Below are 23,315 nucleotides of genomic sequence, written 5' to 3' on the forward strand. Positions count from 1 at the left end.
CATGCATTTTGTAAACGCAATGTTGACAGAAATCATGCAAATCTCTTTTCAGCTTTTGTGATGCTTCCGAAACGCATGCTGTAACGCCACATATGAACGCACCCTGAGGCCGCGGTCACACGTACTGCTAAGCGTCCGTTCATAACGCGCTGCTAGCGCACAGGGGGAGGTCCTCGGCCCGAACGCACATGCGTTTCCAGGGAAACGCATGCGATTGTTAAGCCGATCACATGCGTTTCTCTGTGACGTGTAAAGAGAAAAGAAGAAAAAAACTAACTATGGGACAGCTATGGAAGGGTTAAAGGAGGCGGACACAGGTGTCTGGGGCTGATCACATCACATATAAGTGCTCTTGGGGATAGTTGGGCCATGAGGTCAGGATGGAGTGGTGGAAGCTGGTGCTTGTAGCGTGCCATATGCTTAGGGCTTTGTGTAATGATGACCATGGCCTACAAGGACAATGTGGGATGGAGAACATGCAGATCATAGTTCCGCAGCATCTGAAGGGCAGCGCCAAGGTGAAGGTTTTAAGTAAGTGTTTAGTGGTATCTAATGAGGCTTACAGGCCCATAACTGAGCAGCTCAGTATCAATGTGGACACTATGTGTGCCTGAGGACTGGGAAAGTCCTGAAACTCGGTAGACTAAGGTGCATCTATTGAGGTCATTGGGGTCCCAACACCAAGATATTTACATTTTTAGCATGGTTGTGAAAGCTAATGTATGATGTAATGGATTCTAGTCTCTACTATCATCATGTGCAGCCAACAAGATGGAGGAACGAAGGCTAGAATGTGCTCCAAGACCTGCAGCAGTTGCATCTACGGCTTTGTTGGCTTTCTGCTGCGTAGTCTTCTAGATACAGGCGGTCCCCTACTTAAGGACACCCGACTTGCAGACAACCCATAGTTACAGACGGACCCCCCTGCCCCCTGTGACCTCTGGTGAAGCTCTCTGGATGCTTTACTATAGTCCAAGACTGCAATGATCAGCTGTAAGATGTCTGTAATGAAGCTTTATTGATAATTCTTGGTCCAATTACACCAAAAATTTTGAAACTCCAATTGTCACTGGGGCAAAAGAAAAAAAATTGTCTAGAACTTCCATTATAAAATATACAGTTTCGACTTACATACAAATTCAACTTAAGAACAAACCTCCAGACCCTATCTTGTATGTAACCCGGGGACTGCCTGTACTCTGTAAAATTTTGATAGAGGGAGATGGGTTTGGATTTAGGTGATTTGCAAATGGAAAATCTGATGCATATTATAGTAGCTTTGAAATACTATGTGGTGTGTGAGGGGTTTTTGTCCATGTTCTCTGTTGGAGAGGGTTTTTTTTTTTTCCCCTTCCAATTTCAAGGTCTTATTATGTGTGGGTATAGGATTCCAGAGCTTCATCTGCAGATTTTTGGGATTTCTGAAGGTTTTGATACAACTGATGGTCCCGTATCTGGTTTTACTGTAACCATGGAGCCCTAAATATAAGACAAACGGTTTACTATGTTTTATGGAATCTTGGTTCTTTAAAAGAGAAAAATGTAGAATTTTCTTCTACTAGTTTAGCATAGTCCATCCATATTGGATCACCAGAGGCCTGTGGTTTAGCACTTAACAATTGAAAGAGTTGCACTGCACCCCATTGTTTACCTAGCCGCACCTCCATACTTCAAGTGGAGCCGGTTCCTGATTTTGCACATGAAACCAAAGTTGGCTGCAATACCAGGCATGGCCATTAACAAATGTATGGAGCTGTGCCTGATAAATGATGGTTCCAGGAATTAAAACTCTCGTCTTATATTTATGGACTTCAGTCTCCAAAAATAACTCTGAAAAAATGCCTTGGACCGTGCATACTTTTGTTCTTGTCCTGCTATTATAAGGCTTGGAACAGGTAGACAGTTCTGTTATGGCAGTGATAACCCTAATGCTTGCCTGGTGTTACAACATGTATTCTAAAGACCTTTGGTGGCAGATTGTTTGTTTTATAAGGTTCCGATCCACCGTTAATCTTTGTCCTCTGTTTAGACAAACATGGAAAAATGGAGCTTCTAAGAAATGACCCATCTTGTGGTATTTGGGTGACCCAGAAACATGACGGATCTGTGATCATTGGGACTTCCTATGACGGCTGCTTTGTCACTCAAACAGTAAGTGTATGCATGAGGCCTGAGATATCTTCTACATACTGGTGTTATGGCTCTGACCCATGAGGTTCCCCTATGCCAGTGGTGGCGAACCTATGGCACAGGTGCCAGAGGTGGCACTTAGAGCCCTCGCAGTGGGCACTCAGGCTTTTGCCCCATGGCAGAGTTCGCCAGACAGGGATCCTCCTGCAGTCTCAGGACTTGCCATGCTTAGCATTATTTTAATTTGGAGCATCTTGGTATACCTGAGGCTGCAGGAAGAGAGAGGAGGTATGGGCAGGGTCAGGTTATCATTGGAGCCCCTCCTGTGCGACCCCTGAATCTTACTGTTTAGGAGGCTGTCAAGGGAAGCTCCAGTGACAACCCAAATTTCATCTCCTTCTGACAAAGATATTGGTGCACTCAGGACCATTTAAAGCTGTGGTACAGCACAGAGCAAGAAAATTGCAATAAGTATGCAGGTTTTGGGTTGCAGTTTTGGCACTTGACCTCTAAAACATTTGCCATCACTGCCCTATGCCATATAGAGCCAGTGTAAAGATGTGGCACATTATGTGCCGAAGGTATTCTACCCAACTGGAATTGATTATCTGGCACTGGACTGTCTAATGGCTATAAACTATCTACTGGTCCAAAATGTGGACAGGACATTGGCGTTCTGTTATCTTCAGTCTATACAAAAAACAATGGACCTTATTGTCACGGCAGGGAATAGACTCATCATATTCTATACAAAAAACAATGGACCTTCTGTTATCTTCAGTGCACCTAAGCTTAAATCGTCCGACTTGAGAATACAAAACCTATAAATGATGGCTCAACAAAATTTGTAACTAAATGTAAATCGTAATGCTCAGTAAGTAACTGTATGTAAAATTGCTACCTTACTACAACAAAAACCAACAAAGGAAAATCCATCACAATAAAATGTAAAAACAAATTTTATTAAGAGAAATTAAAAGGTTACAAAGATATAGCATACCAGACAGGACAAAAGGACTGCGCAGACAGGGCACCAAAAATCCCACTATGAAGTAGTAAGTGTTTTTGAATTGATACAAGAAGAAATAACCCCCTACGTGCGTAGTAGCCCCAATCCGTGCAAATGGCTCACAAACTGTAATATACAAAGGTCAAAGAGATACTAACACAATGAGGTGTCCTGTCTGGCATCTAATCCAACACCTGTTTGGATAGACAGATATTTTTCAAGGGGGTAATGCCCCCAGAACCCTTCTGGCTCTTTAGCATCATTTTACAAGTTGATTTTAGAAGGAATAACAAAATAAGAATATTACCATAATCAGTGGCTGGATCTATGAGTAAATGTCCCCCGGTTATCATGCTTGATGGTAGATTTCCTTTTAAAGCCTCTCTGGCCGCCCGCTAACGTATAAAATCCCGGAGTCCACAGCAACATCTTTCCTCACAGCATTGCACAGAGGAGTCGCCGTCACGCCGCCGGCTCTGTAGGCTAGATGATCACGTGACTGATGGGTCTAAAGGGGATCAATATAAAAAAAAAAATTCTAATATTAAAAAATACCACTACACTACAAAAAACATTGCCATAGTCGCCCAGTTCACTAGACATTATATATCAAAATGACAAACAAAAGGAATTTATTAATAATGTCCATTGTGTGTAAATTTGAAAATTTACATATTCTATAAATTGCAAAAAAAAAAAAATTGCCAAAAATTCCCTGATCATTTAAAGCCTTTTCAGGTCTCGTCATTAAGGTGTTAATGTCCAAAGGTACAGCAGAAGACAACCCAATTTGGATTAGGGATGGGGCCCCTAAAACTTTTTGGACAGATAAATCTGGAACCCATCAAGTTTATAAATTTTTTTTTTTTTTTTTTTTTTTTTTTTATAGGACGCAGAATTTGTATTGACTCTTGGATTAGCCACAAAAAAAGATGGAAAGAAGGTGACCATAAAGAAGGAGATGACTTGTGCTGTGGACACCTGTAAGTATTTCAGACTTCTGGTTCCTCAGTGATGGAGAGGAGCTGAAGATGAGTACAGTATTGTACTGATTCCCCTGTGTTCTCCATCCTTACACCACTGATCGTTCTTGTTGTCAGACCATGACTCTCCTCTTCCGGACCAGTGTGATGCTGTCGTCAGACAGAACCGGCTGAACTGTAGAAGTACTCCAGACTCGTGTGCAAACGTGGGCTGCTGTTACGACCCTTCTGATCCCATAACTTCATGCTACTTTGGCAACAAAGGTGAATATTTTTTTATTTTTTTTTTTGTAAGTAAAATCTGAGTCTTAGTGTTCCTGTGTCATTTATTTTTAGGAAATATTAAGGGAACCTGTCACCAGGGACGTCATTGCACTTCTGCCTTTTCTAAGCATTTGCATTACAATAAAGTTGTGTGTTAAAACTTGCCTAGCAACCTGACAGAATCCTCTTTTAATTCCCAGGGGCTGGGCTTTGGTTTGGATTTCAATAAACACTTGACTGTGCTGTGCACTTCTAAGCTCTCAGCCCCCACCTTTGTGCTCCTGTACAGCTCATCACCTCCCACAGCTCACCAGACTGTGGCTTTTGTTCTTATAAGGAGCACTAAGGTGGGGGCTCAGAGATGAGGAGTTTGCAGCACAGACAAGTCACATGTTTTGTTTTTTTGTTTTTTTTTGTTTAAATGTATCCAAACTAAAGTGCAACCCCTGGGACTAAACAGAGGACTCTGTCAGGGTGTAAGGTAAGTTAAAACACACAATCCTATTATAATGCACATACTTAGAAAAGGCAGAGGGGTATATTTGCAATGTGGCTGTTAAAAGCTGTCTTTAGTGAAAAAGTTTCCCTTTAAAGCTGTAAACTTTGATCCTGTCCCGTTACACACTGGCAGTACCAAGTATGTACTGCCCTCTTTAAGAAAGGGGAATGGTAATGCCCAGTTGTCAACTTCAATCATTTCTAGGAGGAATGGCTCAATACAAATTTATTAGAATTTAAACCTTTGCTTTAGTTTGCACTAAAACTATTTAGCATTGGACCGGTGGTGGGTAGGCCAACCCAAATAAAATTATTCTGTAGGCCCATTTTTCATCAGCCCTAACAACTGGTATGTTCTGGTTGGAGTTCTGAGGATCATTACTGGGTTTGAGACTGGTCCCAAAAGAAGATCTGGGTTAATTCAACACTTACATATTCATCTTTATAAATACTTTCAAAGGATACACTACCCATTTATAATGGACATGCCCCAAATTTGAGGCTTTTGTCATCGGACTACCACCAGACCCTTTAAAAACTTAGCTCTAGATGTTGAGCAGAAGCTTCATAATCTGACGTTGTATGTGATCTAGGTAAGTATATAGATATAAATGTCTGTTGGTGGCCAGAGCATCCAAATCACTTATTACCCATAATTCCATTGACGCTATAAAAAGGACAGAGTAACTTAATAACTCGTTCGTATTATGTGTTTCTGTCAGTGACTGCCCGCTGCACACCGGATGGCCTCTTCTCCATTGCCATTCCAAGGACCTTGACCAAGCCTGACCTTGACCTGACCTCGGTGAAGTTGCTTGAAAGTAGCAGCACAGAATGTAATCCAATAGATAGGAATGACTTCTTCCTGTTGTACCTGTTCCCGGTCTCTTCTTGTGGTACCACGTTCAAGGTAAAGTACTGTAGATGATAATTGGAAACGGATCGATGCACATGTATCCTCCAAAAGTCTATTTCAAGTTGTGGTTGTCCTAATTCCCCTAATTGTGGCCCTTTGCTTCCTTCTAAGGATTAAATGTGAAAAAAGGAGGCTTTGTCCTGGCTGGTGTCCTATAATACAGTATAGTCCCAAAATAACTAATCATTTGGTGACCTAAGGGCTATTATACAAGGCACTGGCTTGTCCCTTTTTCTAAAGATGGTCATCCAAGAAAGGAATCCCCACGTCTGCCATAGTTTCGGCAGGGATGCAACTAAACTGCCTGAGGTGCGCTGTAGAACGATTTCAACACCCCCCCCCCCCCTCCCCCTGCAATTGCTCCATCCAATAGAAATGTAACAAGTTTTTTTTGTGGTTGTTGCTGGTTCTGATTTGTCGCTGATGACTGTACACCTGATGCTTGTTCACCACCAGCACCCCATCTTGCTGCTGCCCGAGGCAAGAGACTTGACTCGTCTCATGGTTGGTGCAATCCTGGCCCAGTGCACATTTTGTTAGGTCTTCAACCATTCCTGGTTTAGTCTCGTAATAACTGGTGCAAGACCTTTATGTAATACCTTTCCTTTTGTAGAGTCACTGGAAAATCTTGAACCTGTTCTGTGTGGTCAACCACTTCTGGTTTTGTTTCCCAATGATTGAAGTAAATCATCTAACAGATGTGAACTGTAGTATTGTCGTCCTGAGACTGTCTGTGTGAGGCCACCCTGGTCTCTGCAGGCCCCAAGCATTAGTTTCGGCTGCTTTATGGGCAAATCCAGTTCTTGATGGGGAAAACATATTAACAAATGTCTCATAGGTGATTGGAGATCAGGCAGTGTATGAGAACCAGTTGTTGGCTACGAAAACCCTGTTGACCTGGAATCGGATATCTATAACCAGAGACAGTACCTTCAGGTAATTTTGGCTATAACTTCAGGCTTAAAGATCTGAGTTTTTGGAATTGAAGCCTATCTAAAATTTTTCAGTCCTGCTGGAGTTCATGTCAGCACATGTCTTTATGGCTAGAATGTTTTTCCCATGCTTTGTAGGATATTGAAAGAGGGACAATAGTGTGAATTTTCAGAGGACAAGCTGTACCCTTGGCCTGCTCTTAACCCAACCCTCTAGTGGATCCACAAAATAATATACCGCCAACCCTTCATTTTCCCCATTAACCCATATTAGTCCTCTCTGCTTTCTTCACTGACTTCCATGGCACCTACTGGCCTCAACAGCCGATAACTGAGGCTAAATGATGGAGCAAGGAGATGACTAGTCCCTGGTTCACCATTCTATCCAATTCTGGTTTTGTATCTTGGGGCATTTCTCTCTTCCTACAACAAACTCAAACTGTCCTGCTCAGCTTTATGGTTATAATTCTGGAGAAACATTGGCTTTTCTATACATTCTGAGTTTTGTTCTGGAGGCACCAGCACACAACTGCAGTGCTGTAGAAAAATGGGAGACCTTCTATGACTTTTGTGGACTGAAGATGGTGAGGTGCTTTAGAGCCTCATGTAATATTGTGATGAGCTACATTCTGATCTTTGCCATGGTTCCAGCTGAAAAATAGTTGCTGAAACAGGTGGCCACGTTGTATGAAGCTTACCCACGTGTAGAACCATGGTAGAGACTTTAACGTTGAATGTATTGAATGACCAAAAATTATTGAAAAAATGTGTTCATTTTTTTTTTCTCCTGCAGGTTATTGGTCCGCTGCAGTTTTGCCATTAGTGGTCTCCTCCCACTGAAGGTAGATGTTGTGACCCTGCCACCTCCGCCACCGGTGTCTAGTGTGGGTCCTTTGGCTTTTGAGCTGAGAATCAGTATTGGTAAGATGTTGGTCTGCATTGTACTCAATGAATGATGGTACCATCTGTGCCATAATTAATTTCAAGGGAGCCACTGTGTTTGTGTGAGTGACACCTGGGGGCAAATCTTTTGAGATTTGGCCTTATTTCATATCTTCCTGCTTGTTGGGGGGAGGTACTTTTTACATAAATCTGTTGCAGGCCACAACTTCCGATTTTCTAATCCATATACAAATCTCTAGATGTACAGCTTGATGAACTTAATCAAGGTCCTGACTACTGTGTCTACAATTTTATGGCTCAATTTGTTTTAGATTCCGAGTACAGTGACTACTATAAGGACTCTGATTACCCAGTGGTTAAAGTCCTTAGGGATCCAGTATATGTGGAGGTCAGGATCCTGCAGAGAAGAGATCCAAATCTTGTCCTTGTCCTGCACCAGTGCTGGGCCACGCCATCCCCTAACCCTGTAGATGCCATCCAGTGGCCAATACTGGTGAATGGGTAAGTAGCTTTCTTTGAGTAACCACACTGATTTCCCATAGATTTAGCCAGATATTACCTAAACGGTGTCTGACTTCTGTGCAGGTGTCCATTCACGAGTGACAACTACATGTCGGAGCGGATACCTGTTTCCCCTGAGTCTTCTGAAGACTTACCTTCTCATTACTTCCGATTCAATGTGATGACTTTTACCTTTGTGGATCAGAGAACGCAGGAGTCTCTTGCCGGACAGGTGAAGTCCTAAAATACTGTGTGGTGACAATTGGGTCTACTCGGCACTGCAACATGTCACAACCAAGTGACTTTTTAGTAAATTCTGGGTTTTGTGTCCTTGCTGGAACATTTTTAACCCTTCTATTCTAGGTATACCTCCATTGCAGTGTTTCGGCCTGCGTTCCCTCTCCGGGTGACAACTGTGCTACATGTTCTCGAAGTAAGTTTTTTTTTTTTACCATCTTGTCCATTTATTAGTGGTAATATGCTAAAACCTTCCACTGTGGGAAGAACTGATCATCTGCTTTTAGATTTGAGGACTGTGACTACTACAATTACCTGGTGGTTAAAGTCCTTGAAGATTTGCCATGAGTAGTAAACCATGATAGTAAATATTGTTTTGATCTATTTTCAGGAAAAAGATCAGCTCCGATGTTAGGGAACGAGACTGAAACCGTCCTTGTCTCATCTCCTGTCCCCATTTACTTTGAAAACTCCCCACCAGAAGCACAGAATGACCAGGAAGGTAAGTTGCCCTGTATAACTATCCACATGAGTCTCTAATAAAATGGATGAGACCTTCCCTTCAACAAAGATTCTTTTTTATTCCTCCAGACATCTATGCAATCAGGGTTTCCCATTCTGAGACTCTGATAAATGGAGCAGCCGCGGTTATGGGGATACTTGCAGTTGTTCTTCTGACTCTCATGACGTGGACCCTCCACAGGCAACGGAAATCTAAATCTGTGATGATCAGTCGATCTCCTTCTGTGAAGGAAAGGAATGTACATATCAGGACAATATCTGCAGCCATGTCCTAAGATAAAATAAACCATAAAACTTGAACGTTAGACTTTAATGTCCTGGTCTTGCTTGGAAATGGTTATGGGGGTTTTGTAGCGTTCTATTTGCCATTGAAGTTTGGAGAAGGCATATGGTGGGATGACTCGTAATGTCTTTGTAAAGATTAATTATGCCTGCTTGTCTGCTATATGCAGGAGTTCCTACAATGGGGGTATTATTGGAGACTTGCTGCAGAACATGGCAGCCATGAGTACTGGTGGTCATCCAGCACCAGTTGTCCCAGCTGATCATAAGCTTGAAAAGCGGTGATTGCTCTGGAATGGTAACATTACAGGCCGATATCTAGTCGCTGTGCCTGGTATCTAATGCTATCCTCTCAAAGTAAACATTTTTTTGGATTGTATTCGGTGTTTTATAACTTTGGATCTGACAAAGGGAGCAACCTGCTCCTGCAAAGTGTTGTCCGAACAAATAAACGTTTCACATTCTCAACATTCTCTTTCAATTACTGAAACAACCTGCAGTTTTGTTCCTTTTTGACCTTCCTTGGATCATACATGGCAGATTGATAGGGATCCAAGTTCTTTATTGTACAGGTGACGTCTAGAACCTCTCCCAGTTGAATATCCTCTGGATTTCCTTCAGCCACCTACTTGGCTTACTCGCAACTTTAAGACAATTAATCCAATAATCCTCTACCCATCTTGAAGAACATGGAACCATAAATCTGTAATGGGTCAACAACCAATAAATGGTAAATACTGAACATAGTTTTTAGAATGTCACTGTTTTTTATTACCCTGTAAGTCAATGTCCAACTAATAGGAGCCTTGACACATTGAATTACACAGTAGTACCACTTATAAATAATTAAGAGACAAATTTTCAGGACGTCGGCCACAACTAACGCAAGTAATGGTGCAATGTTAGGCAGGACCTATAGAATTGTATGCCAGCGTATCTGGCATGGCAGAGAATGGCCTATTGCATTCAGCAATATCTTCTTGATCTGTATACTTCATGCTTTGTATTAGAACATTACAAAGCCAGTTGGTAATGGGTTGTGTTGAAATAGCTGAGAGCCCAGTCACAACCTCTATCTGTACAACTCTCCTAACAATTTTAAGAATTCTAAATTCATGATTCAATATGTCAATTAGATAGATATGAATATATCTCGATCTCAGAAATGGTAGTAAGTCAGTATGTACTATAATTGGGTAACTGAGGCTATAGAGAATTATGCAGCCACAAAGGTTGTAGTATTCTCCTTTCTTGCCATGTTCAGAAAATAGGTCACCGGATAACTGATCACTTCTCTCTGCTGTTATGTAATCTATATTAAGCTTTTATCTTTGGGACTTCTGAATTTTATAAGACATGTGCTGTCCCACCTGTCATCAGGAGCAGCCCACATGGATTCCATCCCAGCCTTTATCTAATCAATTCATACATTAATCAATGTAAAATCATCTTTTCTTTATATAAATGAGGCTGGTCACAGGCAGTGATGTCACCCCTATTACCACTCCACTCCCCCTGCTCATGCCTGTGTGTAATGTATGTAGTGTGTGTTTTATCTACTGACATGCTCTCCCTCCTAATACACATGTGTGAGAGACATCAGCTACACAAGTACCTGACATGCTCTGCTATAACATGGCTGTCTGAGCTGTTGTATATCTCCTATGCACGCACGCGTGCGTACTGCAGGGGGTGCCAGCTCCAGGAAGCACATAGAGGAGCCATTATACCTCACACCATTATACAGGCCGTCAGTCATGTGTATAGGAGTATCTCAAATATATTTAGTTTAGGTGGTTATTTTGCCTGACGGGTTCTCTTTATAGCTACTGATGGGCTTGAGGAAAAGTTGCCCTGCAACATGATACGACCACTGTAGCGGCTCTGTTCAGGCCATTCATCTTCCCACAAGTGTCATTCCATTTCTCTATTTTTCTCGCCTGGTTTATTTCAGAAATGAATAATTTGTTGAATGCATGACGCGCCTGCACATTTCCATCCCAGGACTCTAAACTCATTGTTAAATTGACGGCAATGTAATGAAGTCTGCTGTCAGTGCGTGCCCGTGCATTAGTGGAAGCACTCTTTTTGTCTCTATACATTATTTATGGCTTATTTGTGACATAACACATTTGAGATGTGAAGGCGCCGCTGATCATTATATAAGGAGGGCTAATAGACTCCGGGAGACAGATCTGAATCATAAACTTCTGTCAGGGCCGGTAATTAAATCAATGGATGCTGACTAATACAGACATTATGGATATCGCATGGTTCTGCCCAGCAGGGTCGCTATGGTTCTAAAACTGCGGCTATAAGGCTGCATAAAGTGTCTTATAATATCTTATTTAATCTTTTGTACGTGCAAATAGAGAATAGCTATTTCACAAACTCATTTACTGTATAACTTTAGAATTAGGTTTATAATGCATACAATCCCAAAAGAGATGACTATGAGGGGACATGATTAATTTGTATAAATATATGAATGGTCCATTCAAAAAATATGGTGGTAAGTTGTTTCAGATCAAATCAAAAGATGAGGGGGCGCTGTCTCCGTCTGGAGAAAACAAGGTTTAATCACCAGAGGCGACAGGGCTTTTTTACTATGAGAACTGTCAATCTGTGGAATAGCCTGCCTCAGGCGCTGGTCACAGCAGGGACAGCAGAGAGCTTCAAGAAGGGTCTAGATGCCTTTTTACACCTAAATAACATTGGTGTTTGTTATATAGAATTGTTTCCCCTAAATCCCTTCCTCATCCAATCCCTTCCCTTCCTTGGTTGAACTTGATGGACAAGTGTCTTTTTTCAACCGTATAAACTATGATACCATGAATCCCCCCCCCCCTCCCAAATATTCTTGCCAAACCAACTAGGGGCATAAATGTTGGAAAAAAATAAGTGCACTGTGATGTGCATCAGTGAAAAAAATTGGACAGGTTTCAAGGTTTCATAATTTTTAATTTTTTTCCCTTGGGCAATGGATCACTAAAAATACAAGCCATGTGAGAACTCTTATGTGAATCAATGGATTTGTGAGGCATCTGTAACAGCCACACATGCCAGACCACATTGGGCTAGCAGGGGCGAGTTCTTTTAGGATCCTGAGGGTGTGTAGTTAAGGGGATATTAGGCCCAGATAGATAAGCACATGTTCCACAGTCTCTTTGAACAGTTTATTCTCAGCAGTATGAACACTTCAGTCAGTAATCACAGTAATAATAATCCAAGACAAGTTCTAGGGGCCGGGGCAGTGACTTCAGTACCTGATGTATGAGGCTGAGGGGTCTCTGTGCTCCAGTGTCCTCCCTCTGCACATGTCTCTGGATCCTCTGTAGCTTCTGCAGTTACATATGTTCTTTCTCTGTGTCCTTTACAGAAATATCTTATGCTTCCAGTTCTTTCTAATGTGCAACTAACGTGCAATCTCTTCCCAGCTTTGCTGAGGTGCTTCTTGCTGCAGATTCTTGCACTACCACCCAGACACAGGACCTGCTCTGCACTACAACAACTCAGACACTAGGCCTGGTCTGCACTGGTCTCTGCAAAATGTAACAATATTGTGTGATGTCACTACAGCAGCTTTGTTTAGTTAACTCTATAGTTGCTGTGTAGTAGTGTGATAAACATGTGTATGTGCAGGGCCGGATTATAGGCGGGGCTCCCGGGGAGAGAGCCCCGGGGCCCCCACCAGCTGACTAAGTCTGCCGAGTCGCCGACACAGAAATTAAGTAACGGGTCCCCTATGCGCTGCACATTGGCTCCGATGCTTCCTGTCAGTTCAGGAAGTTGACTGTCACATGAGTGACAGCTGCGCTACGATCGCGGCAGTGATGTCTCGCCGGCCCGCACCTATGGCTGCCGGCTCCAGTCCTAGTACAGTCAGCTGTGAGTGACTGTAACTCTGTAGGCTGGCTTCAGAGTATCGTTCCCTCGTAGCAGGGCAGGACTGGCTGGCCATTCAATCCACCGCGGCTGGTCTGTATGTCAGCTACACAGGTCGCGCTATTTACATAATTGCGCGACCTGTGTAGCGTGGAGGAGTGTCGGCACTTATTATGTGCTGCGCTCCTGAGCGCGGGCCCGGCTGCAGGTTGAATGGCAGAACCCAGGACCCCATGAAGATTTACAGCGTCAGTGTGGAGAAGGCCAGAGGTGACAGCAGCTTTCAACCTCTGCTGTCTGATGTCCCTTGTCTTTCTCTGTGAAACTTTAAGTGTAGGTGGGGGAGGGGGCACTGCTGGGGCAGGTGAGGGACTCACTATTTACAATTAAAACTACAGTAGATTATTATTAGGAGGACTGGGGCACTAATTATTCAAATACTAATATTATAGTGAGCACTTTATTGTTATTGTGGGATAGTATTAGGTTGTCACTAGATCTATTGTTATTAACCTCTTAACGCCAAGCAGGGCCGGCGCTATGGGTAGGCAAAGTGGGCAATTGCCCAGGGCCCCCTGAAAGGGGAGAATCTCTTCGTTCAAATGAATCTTGAATTGTGTTTCTAGGTGCCATGGATCCAGAGATATTCAGGTTTAAAGTGAGAATATCAGGTGCCATTTTTATATATAAAATTCCCTCACGGTGGCAGTTTAACAATTAATATCTCCGTTTTCCTGACACTTAGAAACACATCTTTAGATTCATATAAAAGAGGAGACTCTCTTCTTTCATAGAAAAAAAGAAGTGAGGTTCTATGTGTCTCAGAGCCAGAGATACAGCCCCTCGAAATGTAGCCCCCTCCAGATTCTTAGACATCAGTCTACAGGGAGAATTTGCTGCACACAGGAGCTGCTGCTCCTCACAGATAATGGAAATATTATTCCGAAATAACCGTCTCCTATCCATAATCTAAAACACACTTTCTCTCTTATTGCCTTTTATTTTGTGATATTTTTTTTGCTGAAAATTGACTGATAGGATGAACATTCGATCCTCTTTGCCCAATGGCGCTATTATATAATAACAACGCAACCCAGAACATGTCCATAAAGTTATATGTAACACCAAAAACACACACAAGTTCTGGAATAAAGTTTTTATTTCCCACCATCCTCCATTATTTACTCAGATTCTTACGAAGCGCGGTGGGTTCTGTTATTGTGCGCCTAATAGAATGGCGCAGATTTAAAAGTGACTTTTTTTATCTCATTAGCTTGGGTTATGGATATATAGTTATTTATTTGGGTCACCATTGTGTAACGGCGCATACAATGATAGATCTGTGTGACGCTCAGTGCAATTTTCTGCAATAATAATTTGGTGTCCCCTGTGGATTTAATGTTCCCTCTGCTGCATATTTTGGTGAATATCCACATGTGGGGTCTGTATGATCTCCTCACATCTTACTGTTTTAGGAAAGTATATTTTCTTTATATAAGTATTCTGGATTGGTACATATTTTAAAGGAAATTTTGAATGTTAATTGCCAAATGCATCGCCTGGTTGTCTGATTTCAAAAACATATAGGTTTTATGGTGCAATTACTTTTTATTCTGTTTTATTGCTGTATTTGCCGGTTGTATCTTACATTTTGTAGCTGAAAAGCAAATATCTAGTTATTACAGTTTGTGAAGGTAAATATTTTCTGTTTGGAGCACATTTTTGGCATCAAAGTCAAAATTTAAGTATTTTTTATAAAATGTTTCAGTTTGAATCAAAACTGCATGAAGGTGCCTATGTCTACAAACTCAATAATGCAATTTTGAAAATGGGGCAAGTGTCTGTTTTCAGAAAATATGTGGTTTGCTGCGGTTTACTTTAATTATGTTTGCTGTAATTTCAATTTAATTTTTTAAAGTCAAAATTGTAAAAATTGCTCTGGTCATTTAGGCGACAAAATATCCAGAAATGCCTGGGGGTGAAAGGGTTAATACCCCTTGGTTGAATTCCCAGGTGAAGATGCTTATCATATATCCCCTGTCTATATATCTATCTGTCTAGTTATCTATCTCATATAATCTGACCATTTATATATCTTACTTTTTCTCTATTTATCAATCTTCTCTCTCTCTCTTCTGCTGTATTTATCTCTCATATCCATCTCCTGTATATATCATCTGCTTTATAGTTCTGCATCTAGAAATCTCTATCATCTTTCATATTTATCTTCTATCATAATAATTATAACTAATTATTCTTTATTTATATAGCGTACACATATTACGCAGCGCTGCACAGAGCTTGTCCCTGTCCCCAATGGGGCTCACAATATAATTAACCTAACAGTAATTTTTTGGAGTGTGGTAGGAAACCGGAGGACCCGGAGGAAACCCACGCAAACACAGAGAGAACATACAAACTCTTTGCAGATGTTGACCAGAGCTGCAAGGCTGTAGTGCTAACCACTGAGCCACGGTGCTGTCCATCATCTCCCTATCATTTATCTATCTCCTATAAAATTCTACAGTTTGTACATATTACAGTTTGTTTTACCATACTAAATGGAGCCTCTTACTGACTGTGACTGATCATAAAATAGTTTTATTTTGGGGCCCCACTTTTAGTTTTGCCCAGGGCCCCACTTTGTCTAGAACCGGCCCTGACGCCAAGGCCCTTTATCTTTTTTTTTTTTTTATTCCATTTTTCACTCCCCAACTTAAAAATCTATTACTTTTTTATATTTCCATGTACAGAGCTCTGTTTGGGCTTGTTTTCTGCGTAACATATTGCACTTCATAGTGATGGTATTTATTCTACGCCGTGTACTGGAAGCAGGAAAAAATTCCAAATGCTGTGAAATTGGTGAAAAAACACATTTCTCTCACTACGATCACGGGGATACCAAATTTATTGTGGTTTAATACATTTTAAAAAATTACAACCTTCTGTATAAAAAGAAAATTCTCTGTTTCTCCATATTTTGGCGCAAATAAATTTTTCATACTCTGGTATGTGGAGATGTGAAATTTTGCGGGATGCGCTGATGTTTTCTTTGCTACCATTTTGGGGACTGTATGACCTTCTGATCACTTGTTATTACATTTTCTATGTTGCAAAATAGCAAAAAAGTGGCTTTCGAACAGTTGGGCGCTATTTTGCGTTACTGGGTTCAATGCCGAGAATAACCATTATCATATTTTGATAGATCAGACATTTTGAGATTTGGGGATGCCTAATATGTCAATGATTTTTACAGTTTTTAAAATTTTTATATCAGTTCTAGAGGATTTGTGATTTCAATTTTTAGTTGTTGGTGACAGGGGTATATATTATATCATTTAGAAGCACAGTGTTATTCAGGTGACACTATAGTGTAAGTGACTGTAGTATCTTTAGGATCACAGAGGTGATGCAAGGAGCCGACCACAGCCGAGCGTGAATTCTTCATCGACAAGTGTTGGCCTGGAGAATCTTTATGCACTTCTATACCTGATGGAGCAGATCATCACCTGTGAGTTGCTAAATGTCACTTTCTGCTTCACACAAGGTAGCAGCATAAGTCGCGTGGAAGGAAAGATGTTAGGCCTGCGGCAGCATTCCTGCATATAATATGCTGCCGTGGGAGCAGCAGCCATGTGGATAAATTACACAGGTCTGCTGCACCCCATAGGTCCATATTTTACAATGGTCTGCTGCAGCCTGACCACCTATGTTTTCTTAAACAGGACTGCTGCCATTCCCTTTATGTGAAGCGCTCAGGTGTAACATTGCTGTGTTCTAGTGCACAGGGCAGAACTTTGTAATGTACGGGGCTACAGGTTGCAGCAGTCCATTGTGTAATGCCATATCATACACACCACTCCTGCAGTGGTAGCGCAGATATTTGTGTTATGCATATTGTATTCCTATAGTACCGGTAGTTATATTCTCGTACATAGGGGGCAGTATTATACTAGTTATATTCTCGTACATAGGGGGTAGTATTATAGTAGTTATATTCTTGTACATAGGGGGCAGTATTATAGTAGTTATATTCCTGTACATAGGGGGCAGTATTATAGTAGTTATATTCCTGTACATAGGGGGCAGTATTATAGTAGTTATATTCCTGTACATAGGGGGCAGTATTATAGTAGTTATATTCTTGGACATAGAGGGCAGTATTATAGTAGTTATATTCTTGTACATAGGGGGCAGTATTACAGTAGTTATATTCTTGTACATAGGGAGCAGTATTATAGTAGTTATATTCTTGTACATAGGGGGCAGTATTATAGTAGTTATATTCTTGGACATAGAGGGCAGTATTATAGTAGTTATATTCTTGTACATAGGGGGCAGTATTACAGTAGTTATATTCTTGTACATAGGGAGCAGTATTATAGTAGTTATATTCTTGTACATAGGGAGCAGTATTATAGTAGTTATATTCTTGTACATAGGGGGCAGTATTATAGTAGTTATATTCTTGTACATAGGGGGTAGTATTATAGTAGTTATATTCTTGTACATAGGGGCAGTATTATAGTAGTTATACTCTTGTACATAGGGGCAGTATTATACTAGTTATATTCTTGTACATAGGGGGCAGTATTATACTAGTTATATTCTTGTACATAGGGGGCAGTATTATAGTAGTTATATTCTTGGACATAGGGGGCAGTATTATAGTAGTTATATTCTTGTTCATAGGGGGCAGTATTATAGTAGTTATATTCTTGTACATAGGGAGCAGTATTATAGTAGTTATATTCTTGTACATAGGGGGCGTTATTATAGTAGTTATATTCTTGTACATAGGGGGCAGTATTATAGTAGTTATATTCTTGTATATAGGGGGCAGTATTATAGTAGTTATATTCTTGTACATAGGGGGCAGTATTATAGTAGTTATATTTCTGTACATAGGGGGCAGTATTATAGTAGTTATATTCTTGTACATAGGGTCAGTATTATAGTAGTTATATTCTTGTACATAGGGGGCAGTATTATAGTAGTTATATTCTTGTACATAGGGGGACAGTATTATAGTAGTTATATTCCTGTACATAGGGGGCAGTATTATAGTAGTTATATTCCTGTACATAGGGGGCAGTATTATAGTAGTTATATTCCTGTACATAGGGGACAGTATTATAGTAGTTATATTCCTGTACATGGGGGGCATTATTATAGTAGTTATATTCTTGTACATAGGGGGCAGTATTATAGTAGTTATATTCTTGTACATAGTGGGCAGTATTACAGTAGTTATATTCTTGTACATAGGGGGCAGTATTATAGTAGTTATATTCCTGTACATAGGGGGCAGTATTAAAGTAGTTATATTCTTGTACATAGGGGGCAGTATTACAGTACTTATATTCTTGTACATAGGGGGCAGTATTATAGTATTCTTGTAATAGTAGTATATTCTCAAAACGCAAACATGTGACAGCATCCTTGGACCCCTTTCACATGTACGCTATGGGGATGTGTATACGGCCATACAATTTGCGACCAAATATCCGTCCTCATAGACACATATGGCGTCTGGCAATGGTATAGTGAACACAACGTGTGTCACTGTACCATGCTGTCCACGGGAAAAAGAGCTTGCTCTCTATTTTCCTGCAAGTATGGGGCGTAAACACATTCTAAGAAGCCTAAGGGTGAAGACACACATGGCGTTTTTGGGCCGTTTTTGGGCCGTTTTTACTAAGTGCGTTTTCAGATTGTTAAAAACGCATGCGTTAAAAAACGCATCCGTTTTTTAAAAACGCATCCGTTTTTTAAAAACGCATGCGTTTTTGTCCGTTTTTCATTGCGCAATTTCGGAAAAACGGACAAATACGCATTCGTTTTTTAAAAACGCATGCGTTTTTAACGATCTGAAAACGCACTTAGTAAAAACGGCCCAAAAACGGCCCAAAAACGCCATGTGTGTCTTCACCCTTAGACTGTGTCTGCGAGTTGCATTTATGGATGCGTTTATAAACGAATTCCAGAAACGCACATCTATGTCTAATAAAAATTAAGATGATTTTCTAAGTCGGGGGCCTCCACCAGATTTTGTGCCCAGGGGCCCCCACCAACCTTAATCCGGCCCTGTGTATGTGCACAGTTTAGCTGTGTTTGTGAGGCAAGGATGTAGAGATGATGATACCCCTGTTTTCACTGGGCTACACATCCATGAAAATCCCTGAACTACGGATGTGAAAAATGCAAAGAGCCCTTAAAAGGGTTGGCCATTTTACTTCATGTTTTTGTGAGGTATAACTTTGGGGGGCAGGATCTTGGATAATTTACCAAATATATCTATAGATATGTAGCGTGAAGCCTCCTGTCTATTACCTTATCAGCCAGACGTTCCTGACCATAAAATGGCTGCAGATGGAGGGTCATGTGATCTCTATCTGTCCATGAGCAATTGCCCTGACCTTGATCTTATACTCATGAATAGTATCATGAGGTCCTGGCAGGTTGATTGTTCATGGAAAGATAGTGATCACATGACCCTCCGTCTGCATCCATTTTTCTGGTCAGGAATGTCTGGCTGATATGTAAAGTGAAGCCTCCTGCCTATTACCTTATCAAGAAAGAGCATACTGTTACTGGAGTACTACGTCACACTATACAAAAAAGCAGGGATGCCCAAAATGTATCACAAATTATGATAATTTAATTAGTATCAAAACACATACATCTAAAAACATTTAAAAAGCACTAACAGTGCTGAGACAAGCCAGTAGACCCCGTGCCTACTGAGTAATAGCTATAATCTGGTAAAAACATAATGGCAGCAAGAAAAAATATAATAGAGTAAATGCCAAATCCACAAGTGTTGTATAAGTCAAGCAGCAGTGTAGTAAATCAAGCCATAGTTACCTAAGTACCTCAATTTCTCTAGCTCCCGGTGCCTACCTCTTACATCCATGCTACATAGGTAACTATGGCTTGATTTGTGATACATTTTGGGCATCCCTGCTTTTTTGTATAGTTTGAATGCTTTCATTGGATGCCGATGGGCTATTACGTTCAGACCCTACTCTACACACTCATGGAGTACTACATCACAGCGCTCAATGCTGTAATAGTAGGTCATGGAGTTAAGAGGTTAAAGGAACATTCCAGTCCCAGATGATTCGGTGAATTCTACCTTGTGCAGGGGTTGAAGGGCGGAGCATGAGTCCAGGTTCTATCAAGGTTCTAGGAATACAATGAAAATGGGTCATGCCCCTCCCATCAGGCCCCGCACCATGTATCATCCAATGGATTAGCTGAGACTGGAGTGTTCCTTTAAATAACAATCGGATAAAAACTACATTTTGGTAAATGTCTCTTTGCACATTCAGCAGAGTCTGATTATTTTTAATGAAATTTTAAGCTATTTTTGCTCAATTACATTCAGAAATAATAATACTCTGACCTGATTCTGGCTTCTATATTTATGTGGTGTATTTATGGAGAAAGGAGGGCTGGGGTATTATTAGGGATCCTGCTGGTCTTATTATTACACTGCACATTGAGATTTAGAAAAGTTATGTAAATGTGGTAATTATTGCAATATTATTACTGTGTGACGCTTGCTACAGTGATGGCTGACAGCCTCATTAATGTGTGAGAACTCTCTCCTGTAGAATGTAAGCTCTTATGGGCAGGGTCCTCTCTCCTGTACAGTGTAAGCTCTTATGGGCAGGGTCCTCTCTCCTGTAGAGTGTAAGCTCTTAAGGGCAGGGTCCTCTCTCCTGTAGAATGTAAGCTCTTATGGACAGGGTCCTCTCTCCTGTAGAGTGTAAGCTCTTATGGGCAGGGTCCTCTCTCCTGTAGAGTGTAAGCTCTTATGGTCAGGGTCCTCTCTCCTGTACAGTGTAAGCTCTTATGTGCAGGGTCCTCTCTCCTGTAGAGTGTAAGCTCTTATGGGCAGGGTCCTCTCTCCTGCAGAGTGTAAGCTCTTATGGTCAGGGTCCTCTCTCCTGTAGAGTGTAAGCTCTTATGTGCAGGGTCCTCTCTCCTGTAGAGTGTAAGCTCTTCTGGGCAGGATCCCCTCTCCTGTAGAGTGTAAGCTCTTATGGGCAGGGTCCTCTCTCCTATACAGTGTAAGCTGTTATGGGCAGGTTCCTCTCTCCTGTAGAGTGTAAGCTCTTCTGGGCAGGATCCCCTCTCCTGTAGAGTGTAAGCTCTTATGGGCAGGATTCTCTCTCCTGTAGAGTGTAAGCTCTTCTGGGCAGGATCCCCTCTCCTGTAGAGTGTAAGCTCTTATGGGCAGGGTCATCTCTCCTGTAGAGTGTAAGCTCTTATGGGCAGATTCCTCTCTCCTGTAGAGTGTAAGCTCTTATGGGCAGGGTCCTCTCTCCTGTAGAGTGTAAGCTCTTATGTGCAGGGTCCTCTCTCCTCTAGAGTGTAAGCTCTTATGGGCAGGGTCCTCTCTCCTGTAGAGTATAAGCACTTATGGGCAGGGTCCTCTCTCCTTGACGAAGGCAGCGTGCTGAAACGCGCGTCGGAGTGTTCATCCAACTTGGAGGCTGTATATCCCTAGTGCCCAGGTAACTGTTACACATGATTCCATTAAGTATCACAATGTTTATGTTGGCACTTTAGATTGATTCTATTTATCTTCCATTATCATCTATGCCTCCTTGATGTTTTTATCTCCTTTCCAGTGTTAGCTGGTCACCTCCCAGTGTGCCAATGTCTGTTTTGTACATTTTAATTTCTGTATGAATTCTTAGTGCATATTTAATAAAGCTTTATGGTAACAAGCTGCTGTGCAAATCTGGTTCTTTAAGTAGGTTTTGTATATTTAGTACCAGTTACAGGTTTACCTTATTTCTCACTTAGAGGAGTTTGGGACATTATTCCATCTCTGTTTCAATTGCTCTTTGAAGATTGTTAGGGTCCTCTCTCCTGTAGAGTGTAAGCTCTTATGGTCAGGGTCCTCTCTCCTGTAGAGTGTAAGCTCTTATGGGCAGGGTCCTCTCTCCTGTAGAGTGTAAGCTCTTATGGGCAGGGTCCTCTCTCCTGTAGAGTGTAAGCTCTTATGGACAGGATCCTCTCTCCTGTAGAGTGCAAGCTCTTATGGGCAGGGTCCTCTCTCCTGTAGAGTGTAAGCTCTTATGGGCAGGGTCCTCTCTCCTGTAGAGTGTAAGCTCTTATGGGCAGGGTCCTCTCTCCTGTAGAGTATAAGCTCTTATGGGCAGGGTCCTCTCTCCTGTAGAGTGTAAGCTCTTATGGGCAGGGTCCTCTCTCCTGTAGAGTGTAAGCTCTTATGGACAGGATCCTCTCTCCTGTAGAGTGCAAGCTCTTATGGGCAGGGTCCTCTCTCCTGTAGAGTGTAAGCTCTTATGGGCAGGGTCCTCTCTCCTGTAGAGTGTAAGCTCTTATGGGCAGGGTCCTCTCTCCTGTAGAGTGTAAGCTCTTATGGAAAGGATCCTCTCTCCTGTAGAGTGTAAGCTCTTATGGGCAGGGTCCTCTCTCCTGTAGAGTGTAAGCTCTTATGGACAGGATCCTCTCTCCTGTAGAGTGCAAGCTCTTATGGGCAGGGTCCTCTCTCCTGTAGAGTGTAAGCTCTTATGGGCAGGGTCCTATCTCCTGTAGAGTGTAAGCTCTTATGAGCAGGGTCCTCTCTCCTGTACAGTGTAAGCTCTTATGGGCAGGGTCCTCTCTCCTGTAGAGTGTAAGCTCTTATGGGCAGGGTCCTCTCTCCTGTACAGTGTAAGCTCTTATGTGCAGTGTCCTCTCTCCTGTAGAGTGTAAGCTCTTATGGGCAGTGTCCTCTCTCCTGTAGAATGTAAGCTCTTATGGGCAGGGTCCTCTCTCCTGTAGAGTATAAGCTCTTATGGGCAGGGTCCTATCTCCTGTAGAGTGTAAGCTCTTATGAGCAGGGTCCTCTCTCCTGTACAGTGTAAGCTCTTATGGGCAGGGTCCTCTCTCCTGTAGAATGTAAGCTCTTATGGGCAGGGTCATCTCTCCTGTAGAGTGTAAGGTCTTATGGTTAGGTTCCTCTCTCCTGTAGAGTGTAGGCTCTTATGTGCAGGGACCTCTCTCCTGTAGAGTGTAAGCTCTTATGGGCAGGGTCCTCTCTCCTGTAGAGTGTAAGCTCTTATGGGCAGTGTCCTCTCTCCTGTAGAATGTAAGCTCTTATGGGCAGGGTCCTCTCTCCTGTAGAGTATAAGCTCTTATGGGCAGGGTCCTCTCTCCTGTAGAGTGTAAGCTCTTATGGGCAGGGTCCTCTCTCCTGTAGAGTGTAAGCTCTTATGTGCAGGGTCCTCTCT

The 23,315-nt window shown here is 41.8% G+C and overlaps 1 protein-coding gene across 1 annotated transcript; it reads left to right on the forward strand.

Annotated features, from left to right (window-relative positions):
- Positions 1-358: 358 nt before the first annotated feature.
- LOC140117415 (zona pellucida sperm-binding protein 4-like) lies at positions 359-9,200 on the forward strand. Its single transcript, XM_072134140.1, has 12 exons — positions 359-531; positions 2,030-2,151; positions 4,029-4,122; positions 4,240-4,386; positions 5,607-5,794; positions 6,639-6,736; positions 7,526-7,653; positions 7,947-8,136; positions 8,221-8,368; positions 8,500-8,569; positions 8,765-8,875; positions 8,965-9,200. Exons 1-12 carry the CDS (start codon positions 381-383, stop codon positions 9,168-9,170), a joined length of 1,653 nt encoding a protein of 550 aa, XP_071990241.1. The 5' UTR covers positions 359-380; the 3' UTR covers positions 9,171-9,200.
- The last annotated feature ends 14,115 nt before the right edge of the window (positions 9,201-23,315 follow it).

The sequence above is a fragment of the Engystomops pustulosus genome, chromosome 2, assembly GCF_040894005.1.
Source record: "Engystomops pustulosus chromosome 2, aEngPut4.maternal, whole genome shotgun sequence".
Taxonomy (NCBI): Eukaryota; Metazoa; Chordata; class Amphibia; order Anura; family Leptodactylidae; genus Engystomops; species Engystomops pustulosus.

Excerpts from the sequence above, each read along its gene's own strand:
- LOC140117415 (XM_072134140.1), top strand. The coding sequence starts at position 381 with ATGGAGTGGTGGAAGCTGGTGCTTGTAGCGTGCCATATGCTTAGGGCT. Across the intron at positions 532-2,029 it reads CGCCAAGGTGAAGGTTTTAA|ACAAACATGGAAAAATGGAG; the intron begins GTAAGTGTTTAG and ends TCCTCTGTTTAG. Across the intron at positions 8,876-8,964 it reads AGCACAGAATGACCAGGAAG|ACATCTATGCAATCAGGGTT; the intron begins GTAAGTTGCCCT and ends TTATTCCTCCAG.